Raw genomic sequence first — 11,858 nt, 5'->3', positions numbered from 1 at the left:
TTATTTCCTTCACATAAATACACACACGCATATTGCTACCCATGGTATGATCTAAAAAAATTACAATTCATATAATTTAACTTGCAGGCTGTCGAAGGAGAACATACTTCTGTTGGAATTCTAGGCATCAGTAATGTCCAACCCTTGCTGCTGCTCATTCGGTGGCTTCCGGAGATAGAATCCCATGACTTACAAATCTTTATCTCTGACTGGCTGAAAAGGATCTGCTGCATAAACAAGCAAAGCCGCACAATGTGCGTGAATGCCAGCATGGTCATTCGCATCATAAACACTTTAAACTCTCACCTCTCGCTGCACCGGTGCTGTGCTGAGAATTTGATTGCCCTCCTGGGTTCGTTGGGTAGCCTGTCGATGAGTTCAGAGGAGCTGTTCCATCTTATCGGAATACTGCGTGTTGATGATCACAAGCAGAGCCACCCCTACGTTATTCCTGTAACACGTGCCTTGCTTGCTATAGCGCGGAAGCAAGGATTGGAAAGTGCCTTGCAGTACTTTAACTTGTCCCATAGCTTTGCGGGCATTGCTGTGCCCACTATTCAGAAATGGCCTGGATCTGCATTCAGCTTTTTTGCTTGGTTTTGTTTGGATCAAGATCAGTCAATTCTTGGGGGGAAGAGGAAACAGTTATACAGGTATGTATGTCTGAGTACAGATTTAGATGTTAAATTAAATAGCTAACCTAGGTACTAATTACCAATAGAAATTAAGGGCTTTTCCACTTAAAACATTTAATTTTAGTATGCCAAATATTCTTCGCTAGAGCTGTCATTTTATTTTTTACCTCATTAAATAATTTCTGTCAAGGGTTTGGGCATTCATTAATGCAAGAATGATGTTTATTATCCCATATTTAGTTACAAAAGTGTTAAACAGTAGGTAAACAGCACCTTTTAATATACATCTTTTTAAACTCCAGTGTTAAATCCTACACCATTTTTTCAGCTTTTTTACAGATAGCGGCATGGGATTTGAAGCTTTCATCTCATCCACAGGAGTTCTAGCTGTTGCAGTTTGCACGAAAAAAGAATATGCAACAGTTACGCTTCCTGATTATTGCTTTTGTGATTCCCTGTGGGTAAGGTTCACTTTAAGGACGTATTGTGAAAATCCCATATTAACAGACCACATCCAAAAAGCAACATTTTCACAGTAGCTTCATACTGGCGTAAGATACATACAAAATAAAATGTAACTGATTAATATATTTTGTTTATTTTTTTTATTGTACTGTTTTAACAGCACAGTATAGCAATAGTACATGTGCCTGGAAAAAGACCCTTTGGACAAAGCCTTGTCTGTATTTATGTGAATGGACAACAGAAAGCCACTGCCCCGCTCAAGTTTCCGTCCATGAGTGAAGTAGGTTTCAAAGATTTCTGCTATTTCTTTGGTTTAAAACTCTTGACTATCCCAGTAAAAGGACATGTAGACATCTGTGTAGCTTATATGGAGTCCAAACAAGAACACTGAGTCTTGTTTATTAATGGTCCAAAAGCTGACTTCTTACAAACATATTAAAAAAATCTATACATATTGACAATAAATTGGATAGCACAATCTATATGTGATATCTCCCATGATTTAAAGTGCATTGTTGTGCTTTATGACATTTTAGATTACTGTAATTGTGTACTTGTTGCTACCAAGAACACTCTTTACCTGTAATCCTGTATTATGGGGTCACTGATAACCTTAAATAAACACACAAAAGAATATTGCTGTATTAGTCTCAGCAACAATTTTTATTGTTGATGATTTTATGCTGTTATTTTCAATGCAGGGCTGCATAGCAATCCTGATGGCTGTGTGATCAGCAGCAGTTAGATTACAGAAGGGCAGAGATAGAGTAGAGAAAAAAATAATTATTAAAGTAAATACTTATACGGACCCCGGTGATGTCACCATGACGGGGACACACTGGTGTTACAAGAGGGATCCCTGAAGTGGATCTCTATTGCTTTTGCACTGCTTTCTGAGTAGGACAGTGCAAAAAAGTACAAGTAAAAATAATTTAAAAATATGTAAGGAGTTTACAAAACTAACCAAAAACTTTGTTCCACTAGAAAATTGTATTATGTTTTTTTTTTAAATGCTGGTCCCAACCCAGAAGTGTTGAAAAAGAATACAAAAACAGTTCTGTAGCATTTTGCCCGTGCCAAAAAGAAAAAAAATGCATGTGGAGTATAATGCATATAAATACGTTTTACTTTGATTTACTCCCAGCAGACTCCATTAAACTAATTAGATTGAATCTGTTGGTTATTTCAGAAAGAGTGAGGGCAGGATCTTTGACCAAAGTCTTTCTGCTTTTTGTAGTCTTAAAAGGGTCAATGAGTTATACTTCTGTATTTATTAGAAATGCAGCTGCCCAACTGACCAACCAACACAGAAGTATTTTTAGTTAGAGGAATGTCTTGGCTTTAGAGTTTGGCAGATTTAGTCATCTTTGGTTTATTTTCTTTGTGGTCCCTTCTAGCCTTTCACCTCATGTTGTATTGGATCAGCTGGTCAGAGGACCAACACTCCACCCCCATCTCAAATTCCAGACCCACCTGTTTCTCCTCCAAGCGGGAGCAGCAGATCATCATTGAGTGGTATTCTGTCAACCTCATCATGGACTGGATCACAGGGGAAGACAGATTTTGTAACAAAATCTATTTCAGCTGGTACCCAGGATAGTGAATGGGGGACTCCCACATCACTTCAGGGGCACCTTGGCTCTGTTTTCATTCTACACGAGGCACTACAAGCAACCCAAGTTAAGGCTTTGTACTTGGCTGGTAAGTAGGCCAGCTACTGTGTCTTAATGTTTTTGTAATAATAACTAAAATCCATATTTTAATATAGTTGTATATAGCTGCAGACACATAACAATAATTGGCAATAGTAAAGTGCACATATACAAAATACTGTATATATATATATAGAAACATATTCAATGGCAAAATAGCAAAAGTTAACAGACAAAAGCTGCGAAATACAAGATAAAGTTCTTTTGAAATAAAGTTTACTCCCTCCATTTGCTTTTGCTAATGACTTCAGAAATGGCATCTTCGGTGACATGAAAACAACATCAGTTGCATGGTGATTACATAAAAAGTACATCATCAATGCCCTCATCAATTACTTTATCATTGGCATCACTGGCAACATCAAAGATCTAGTACTTACCTACCACAATACCAGAGAGAGCAAGAGGCAGCATAAGAACCTACATAAGTGTTCTCCCAGTAGTACTAATGAACCGATAAAAAAACGTACTGTAAATTTAACGCCTCAGAATCTGACATTCGAACAGTGCCCCTGATAGCCCTTTGTCATATTAATCTTCTCCTGAAAGTTCAGCTGCACATAGACTACAAGAATGACCCCCCCACACACACGCGCGCACACACACATTCAGGTTCCACACTGCCTCAAAACACAACTCAAGATAGACACACACTGCACCAAAACAAAACCCCGAAAATAAGGAACTACGACACAACAGATGCAGATTGCACCAAAACATAACTCTGGAGGGAAAGAAATACTACAGTAAAACACAACACAAAAGACACACTGAAGCAAGACACCGCCTAAGTATAAGCTGTTACAAAAGTGCAATACATCATCATCCGCCACTGACGCATCTTACAAATTCCTAAATCACATAATATAAGGAAAAACTGATAATAGCTGCTAAAGAGAATGGAACTACTATTACAAGCAGTTTAATGAATTCCTACACCAAGTCTGACTGCAATTAAAAAACCTAACCTGTTAAAAATAAATTTTAGTCAGTACAGTGGAAAATGATACTTGTAAAGAGGTTGAACTGCTATACCCAGTGAATGCTCCAATACCATATAACAAACACACAATGAAAAGCAGTCAGAAAAAACTGTGGTACGAAAGCATTTACCTTCTTTTGTCATAGTAATCCTATTCTGTTTCGGGATAAGTGCCGTAAATACAGCAGTCGCAATTGTGATGGGGCCCATCTCTCTAGTCCCGGGCGATCTCCTCATACCGATTCAAAATCGTTCAGAAAGGGCCCTTCCAACCTTGTTGCTTGGGGGCAGTGATGGTGTAGAACAGCTGTTTCGGGGGAAGATGGCACAGATAAGCTGTTTTGGGGCACTGACAAGCTGTGGGCAAAAAATGGCGCAGGCTGTTTGGGGGTTAGGACAGCACTGATACGCTGTTTGGGGCAAAGGGGGCACTCGCAAGCTGCTTAGGGCAAAGGTGGCATTGTGGTTCATGTAGCTTGGTGAAGTTGGGGGGAGGGGCGGCTAGGGAAATTTTTGCACCAGGGCCCTGTGGTTTCTAGTTACGACACTATTAGGGATATATCTATTATCAGTTTTAGCTTACGCCATTTTTTAGGTATCGCATACTTTAACTCCTACTGAAATAAAATATAACATAATTTGACTTTCAACTTTTAATGCCATTGATTATGTCAGCTGTTGTTATTAACAAAACCACATGGGGGAGTGAACTTAATTTTAAAGAGATTTCAAGGACCAGGAATCCAACATTTCAGACAATTTGCAGCATTCAATAGTTATGGGCAAAGCTAAACTAAGGAATTCAATCGAACCTGTGTTCAAAATTAAATATTGAAAGCGCTACTGAGCTTTCGGTAATATATGTTCAGTTTTTCTGAGTTACGTTAAACAATAAAAAAGACAAAAATTATATCTTTGGTTTTTTCCAGGCCCAAACTGTTTGAGTCCATGGAAATCACAGGAATCTGAGTTATCTGATTTACCCAACAAACTGCTTATATGTTATACTCCAAAGGTAAATTAAATTCTGAAAATAAAAAGATGTATATTTTTTCATACTTAGTAATTTTTAAGTCACTGCTGCACCCCAATCAATGACTTCTCAATTAACTATTTGGGAAACACTCTGGTATGATAGTTACCAGAAGTTACCAATTTTTTGGGCCTTTTACTGTGGGGCTATTCATTAGTAGAGTGTGATTCTTTACAAACTCTCTTTAGCTGAAATTCTATTTGCAGACAGATATGCCTATAATTCTTCCTTGTATTGCCTGCATATTCACAGCTTGTTAGTTCTGTAACATCCTTATACTTTTAATAGTGTAAAGATAACATTGGGAGTTGATTTCTTTTAAGAAGAGAAATGTTTTGAAATATAAAGGATATAAAGTAGGAAAGAGACATAACAGAAATTTGTAGATAAATTCAAATGTTTAGATTATTGGACTGTGCACCCACTGCTTGTAACGCAAGTTTTTGATAAACCTTTTTGTATAGGCATGCAGAAATCCTATATGTCTGGACTTGTCACCCAACCTTTTGCATGGAAGATTAACAGGGAACGAAGTTGTGAACTGGGACATAAAGGTATTGAGTTGACTGTGTTTTCGATCTTTTACATTATAGTGTATCTATTTTTGTGTGTGTATATAGTTTTGTATATAAAGTAAAACATATGAATAGGTATACTCTGGGGACAGTGGGTCACAATTTACTGTTAAAAGCACAGGTAAGGTCAGTCTATTCGGTTTTATTACATAATCCTTTCTCACAAATTGTATTGTTGAACCATCGAACCTGCCTTATTTCAGAATAAATTGTGATTCACTGTTAAAGATTGGATAGTGCTCATCCTTTTGTACCTTATGGAATAAATATATTGTTTTGAGCTTCAGGTCAGTTTGACAGGAAGGTAATTTATCAGAGGAGATACGCACTACTGTAACTGCCAACAGCTTTAGATCACATCTTTGGGGAGTGTGTAACCTATAAGGTTAATTATGGTGGAATGTAAGGATTTTGACATGTGACAGGTTTTCATCGTAGGAAGTATTTTTATTATATGTACTTTTTTTTTTTTACTTAATACATTATTACTTCAGTGGTTGTGAAGCAATGCGCAAAGGCCTGTTGCCGCCTTGTAAAATATTTTCTATTAAGGAGAAAGTAAATGAATTAGACTTGAAGCTTTGACATTATCACTTTCAGCAATGATGAAGAGGATCCAGATTTATTTTTATCACAAGCAAAATCATAGCATATACCAATGCAATAATTTTCTGAATTTTTAGGACACAATTAACTGCATTGGCGGCTTAAATACATTATTTCCGATTTTGGAGCAAATCAGCTGCCTAAATGAGCCTCCCCCACTTGACTCCATTGCTTCAACTCCAGAACTTTCAACACCTACAGAAGGGGATTTTGTGGTTCTGTCATCTACAAAAGCATCAGGTATATATAAATTATAGTAGAAGAACCATATAATTTGCTGATAGACTGGTACTTATTTAAGCCCTTAAGGACAATGGGCGGTCCCAAACCCCATTGAAAACAATGCATTTCGAGCCCGTACATGTATGGGCTTTGTCATTAAGGGGTTAATATATGGGTTTATAATTGAATAATGCTATGTATCAATACCATAATGTTCCTCCATTGGAGTAATGCTTATTATGATTTGTATTTTCGTTTTGCAGAAGCACGGCTGGAAAAAAATATTGTTGCTACTTTTGTGTTGTTGATCAAACACTTCATTCAGAGACATCCGATAAACCAGGAGAACCTCATGCACTCTCATGGAGTTGCCACATTAGGGGCTTTGATGCAGAAGGTATTCAGGAACTTCTGTGTGGTTCTGATGTTTAGGCTCCTTGCTTTTTTTTTGTTTCTGTTTATGACCCATGTAATAATAATACTAAACTGAAGCATATTTTTTTTCTTGTCTAAGAGAAGAAATATTTTGTAAGATCTACTCTACTACTCCTCAGACTTTTCCCAAAGAGTTCCATTCTCAACTCTGTGCACTTTGTTGGCGATAGACTAATTTTTCACTTATTACATCATAGCCATTAATATATAGAAATAAGTGTTTATCTTAAAATATATTAATAGGAATGGTAGTTTTTCTGCTTAGAATGAATAAACACATCTTATGAGAGAATATACATTCAATTTTGTTGATATCACCCCTGTCCTATTGTCTACAGCGTGATGTTACCAAGTTAGTCAGTGGTTGCGAAAAATGCAACTACTTTGAATATTGACCTTATGGTGTTTTAGGAAATTCTTTTACTTCCATTAGGCACCAGGTAATTTTATGGATGTGAATGTGCTGATGGCAGTGCAGTTGCTGATTGAGCAGGTATCTGTGGAAAAAAACACCCCATTACTACAGCAAATGTACCAACATTTGCTGTTTGATTTCCGCATATGGAATCGTGGTGACTTCCCTTTTCGGATTGGTGAGTAGTTTTTTTTATAGGTTTTAAGTATGTCTTATGTTTGTATAATGTTATGTCGTATATTTGTTACTTTTTATATTTGTAATTTAAATGTTACATTTGTATTCTGCAAGCATCGTTGTAATGCTAAAGATTCTGCTGGCGCTCTAAAAGTAGGATATTTTTGAAGGTTAGTTACAGTGAATTCACTAACAAAGAATCTAATGAATACATATACTTTTGATAATTTTTGCTTACCTGTGGGCAAATTGTAAGAATACTTTACATTGTACGATGTATTCAAACTGAGCATGTTGATGAATGCAAACTTAAAGGGGGACAAATAATCCATATTAAAGCACTTCGAAAGGGGAAAAGTTCCTACCTTGCTAAAACGGATCTGGAGCTTTAGTGAATCCTCTCAGCAGTCAGAGTAATATGCCAATATTGTCCGCTTAAAGCAGCCAATCGCTGGGAGTGCACGTGCTTGCGGGTATCTTGTTAGACCCCCTTGAACTCTTGTGCAAGCCAGCACTAGATCCGGTGGTGAGAATACCGCACGTACATACTGCTAAGCATGAAACATATTTGAACATATATCCCTCAAACCAAGGAGTAGAGGGACAGGAATAGGGGTCATATTCTTGGGGGGAGTTCTGATGAATCCCTCCATGTATTTGAATATAATGATAAATACAGGGAACAATCTGCTGTCACGTATTAAAGTTTGCTTTTTAAAAACATGCTAAATTTGTATTCTACGTTCCTGATATTTTTATAGGGCACATACAATACCTCTCCACCATAATCAAGGACAGCAGAAAATTATTCCAAAAGAAGTATGGTGTTCAATTTCTCCTGGACACAATCAGAATTCATTACAGGTATGAAACGTTTTTTTAATTTTCTTTGAAACTTTTATAGCCGCTATGAATGCCAGTTAAACTAAGCACGTCTGTAATTGTTTTACCATGTCTTGTGGTGAATCGATAAGATATTATTGAATAATTATTACAAACCTGATGCCCCTCCACACATGCTTGCAGCAGCACCGCAAAAGACATAAAGGATCTTGCAAAAGAAATAGTCCAAAACACAATATGCTTCCTGTTTTCTTTCATTGGCATTAAACTGTTGTCTGTGTAATTGTGAAGTCATATTTATTTATATATATATATGTCTGTTCATCTGATTAAACAGCAAGGAAAGTTCTTTGGCATCTGATGATTTGACAACAATAAGGACGTCCCTGTATGGGCTGATTAAATACTTTTTGAGTAAAGGTGGGACTTATGAAGACATACAAAGCATAATCGGATATGTAGCTGCCATCACTGATGAAGAACAGGTAATTCTACTTTTTTTGAAAGCATTTCATTGGGGAAAGTGTGTATGGTATATAGAAATTTAGTTTACATGTTTGTGCCATGGCATTAAGCTGTACATTTGTAGATAATAGGAATTGGATATACTTCATTGCACGGTTGGGGGAAGTCAATCTTATAAAATTCTGAAACATCTAGATCACTAGATAATCATGTAATTAACTCCCCATTCCCACTGTGTCACTTCTAGCTCTGTGGGATTCTAGACGTGATCCTTCATCTTCTGATGAACGGCTCAAATCGGGACCAACTATTCCTGCTTCTCTTTGAGCCAGGATGCGGAGACCTTTTTTATGCCTTGTTGCTAAATCAGAGATATTCTGACAGACTGAAAGAAAGAGTCTTCAAGGTAAGGGGCTGATGGCACAGCCAAATGTTTACACATTGTAATTCAGAGCAATAGCTTCCACCATTTTTTCCTAACCAAACATACCTATAGCATTGAGCCAAATGTTCTACAAGTGCCCCTAAAAACTGAGTACTGCCAGGTGCCATTTTTTTACAACATGTTTCAATATATATATATATGACCGTTCATCTTTACCTAATATAATTGCTGATTTTAAACCCTTAAGGCCAATGGGAGGTCCCTAAACCCATTGAAAACAATTTCGCTTGAAAGATTAGCTTGCACTTTAAAGCTAGTTAGTCAGACAATAAAGGTATCTCATTGACTTGTTTCATTTATTTCCATGTCTAACAAAGTACCACTCTCTACTTAAATATTTTCAGATATTTGACCAGATGCTGAAATGTACCAAGGTGTATGAAAAGAGCAAACAGCGCATTCGGCTGAGTGAAGTTGGCTACTCAGGGCTGGGCTTGTTAATGAATGATACTTCTGTTACCAATGTAGTAATAAAGGGACTTCTTAACCAAATCATCAGTGCAGGTAAGGAATTTTTGTCATCTATGTCAAATTATGTTTGTTATGTCTTGTAGGATAGTAGTGATGAATACAGCTATGTTAAGTCAACACCAAGTTGTGTCTCCTTTTCTTTGTGTTGGGTGTTCTTTCAAAGAAATCTAGAGCATATACACTTTTTCGTTAAAATATCCATGTTATTGTTTCCCTATTTTTACAGTATGTAGCATACTTGACATAGCATATGTTCGTTAACATGAGATGATGGAAGAAATATGTATAATATTGTAAGATACAATACAGTTCTATGTCTAGTGTGTTAGATTCTTGGGGCCTTGCTAAGTTCCTTGTTTGCTGAGCAAGTTTCCCAGAGTGGGCCTTCTGTAAAGCTGTTATTACGATGTTTTCCTGCAAAATATGTTTTAAAACATGGTACAGCAAGATGGCTTCTCACACATATTTCAGAAAATAAGGGAAACCGTTAAACTTTCATTAACTATTTTAATGTGTTGATGGAGATGGTCAATATTCACCTTATTATGGCCAAAAGCTTTAAGCAGATGTAAAGTGCGCAATTATTATTTGGGCTGTAGAGTCCTGTTCAGTAAATGGTCTTTTTTTCCCTCTCTGCACCAACAGATGCTGCTATAAATTACAAAGACCTGCTTGCAGTGGTGCACTTATCTCACAGATCAGACCTTACAGTTCGACTAGCCATCTGCAGGAAGGTTTGTTTACCTTAAAAACAGCAACAAAAGAAACCAGCGTTGATTACATGTTTTATAATAATGTTGTAACTGTTAGTTTATCTTGGATTGTGATATTTTTCTTTTTTCTTTTCTTCTTGTGTAGATATTTCAGATTTTACAGTTTCAGCAAGATGCTGCTAATCAGATGGTTCAGCAGTTAGGGTGGCAGGAGACTTTGGTTAGACTATTTCTGAAGGAAAACTCTGAGTGTAAGACCAGCACTAGAGTGGCTTTTGGAGATAACACAAAGGAAGAGGAAATGAAAACCTTCAAAGAAGACTTGCCAAAGATTTATCCTGAAAGAGTACCTGTGGACTATAGTCTCTCCTCCAATGATAATACATGCAACAGCTGGTCTGTTGAGAGCAGATCCCTTAATTCAAGTATCCAGTCAGCATGCACATTACTGGATGATGAAAATGTTTCCTTTAGTGAAGCACAGCTAAAGGTGGAGGATCATGATGATTTGTGGCCTGGGGACCATTCACGTCTTACTTTGGAGCTAACTCATTTCGATCTGGAAGAGAATGAAAACCAAACTCCAGGGAGCTTGACCAGTACACCATCGCCTGTAGAGGTCTCAAAGTCATTTAGTGTTAATCAGTCTGATAAAGAATCCAACAACTCAAGTGACTTGCTTTTCAGAGACAATATCTCCCTAAGTGTAAACTTGGAAAGCACAGAGGTGAGGGTTAACTTTTTTCTCCAAATCTGGAAGGTAAAAACAAAAAACTACTTTGGAATATTTTGTATTGGGAAACCTTGGTGAAAAGATGACTCCTTTTTATTTGACCCTTGTGATTTATTCCATGTACTACATGCATTCTAGGGACACAGAGGTCATATTTGCAACACATATGCAGAGTGGAAATCAAACTATTAGTCAAGTGTCATAAATCATGCTACTTTATTAAAAGAACATCGTGTATATTTCTCTTTTCCCCTCTTCCTAAATTGTTGACTGTAATTATTCTCCCTTTATGACCTGTTTATATTGGCTTGAAACTTTTGATTGCATTAGGTAAATATTTTTTTTTAACTTTCATTCAGGACTGTGAGGAGGAGCTTGTACAATTGTTGACTGACATTCTGCTTTGCCTGATGTGGAAAGGTCTTGATAAATCAGATGCGGCAACCTGGAATGAACGAGGCCAAGTGTTTTCAGCTCTAAGCCATCTGGGGACCACTAATGAGTTGTTGCGACCATCAGATGAAATTAAGCTGACGTAAGCACAATTTGACACACTGTGTGTTAATTTCCAGCATGTAAAAATACCTTGGATTATTTTTCATTTATTTGCTTGAGATTTTGCTAAATGATAGCTCATTGCTATAATTGTGCGTGATCTGCAGAAGAAGCTATGCTGAAGAAACATGTTCATCCAGATTGCATAATCTGCTTTTCTCCGCAGTTTATTAGAAAAGATGCCTGAATGGGCAGTAACAGAAAACAGAGAACCAAAATCTCAACCCCTTCATTCTGAAAACGCCAATCGGTTACTGCACATTGTGCAAGATTTTTTGCAGTCAGAGGGACTTGTCAATTCCCGCATGTGGACTGAAAAGGTGAGTGTGTCCATCAATGTTACATCCTCGGTGGAAAATTGCTACGCTTTTTGGAG

The 11,858-nt window shown here is 37.1% G+C and overlaps 1 protein-coding gene across 3 annotated transcripts in view; it reads left to right on the top strand.

The window, feature by feature from the left end:
* Positions 1-11,858, top strand: part of NBEAL1 (neurobeachin like 1) — a 54,293-nt gene that overhangs the window by 26,317 nt on the left and 16,118 nt on the right. For all 3 annotated transcript variants that reach the window (XM_053470662.1, XM_053470659.1, XM_053470661.1), the window contains 17 exons: positions 88-653; positions 964-1,096; positions 1,261-1,380; positions 2,498-2,801; positions 4,724-4,809; positions 5,292-5,381; positions 6,086-6,248; positions 6,494-6,627; positions 7,099-7,258; positions 8,019-8,121; positions 8,438-8,585; positions 8,813-8,971; positions 9,355-9,514; positions 10,127-10,215; positions 10,340-10,921; positions 11,287-11,462; positions 11,649-11,802. In XM_053470662.1, coding sequence (XP_053326637.1) covers positions 88-653; positions 964-1,096; positions 1,261-1,380; positions 2,498-2,801; positions 4,724-4,809; positions 5,292-5,381; positions 6,086-6,248; positions 6,494-6,627; positions 7,099-7,258; positions 8,019-8,121; positions 8,438-8,585; positions 8,813-8,971; positions 9,355-9,514; positions 10,127-10,215; positions 10,340-10,921; positions 11,287-11,462; positions 11,649-11,802 — 3,327 coding nt within the window. The remainder of the gene's footprint in view (positions 1-87; positions 654-963; positions 1,097-1,260; positions 1,381-2,497; positions 2,802-4,723; positions 4,810-5,291; positions 5,382-6,085; positions 6,249-6,493; positions 6,628-7,098; positions 7,259-8,018; positions 8,122-8,437; positions 8,586-8,812; positions 8,972-9,354; positions 9,515-10,126; positions 10,216-10,339; positions 10,922-11,286; positions 11,463-11,648; positions 11,803-11,858) is intronic.

This window comes from Spea bombifrons, chromosome 7, assembly GCF_027358695.1.
Source record: "Spea bombifrons isolate aSpeBom1 chromosome 7, aSpeBom1.2.pri, whole genome shotgun sequence".
NCBI lineage: Eukaryota > Metazoa > Chordata > Amphibia > Anura > Pelobatidae > Spea > Spea bombifrons.
Note: the sequence above shows the minus strand (reverse complement) of the source record. Positions and strands in the feature narration are given on the sequence as shown.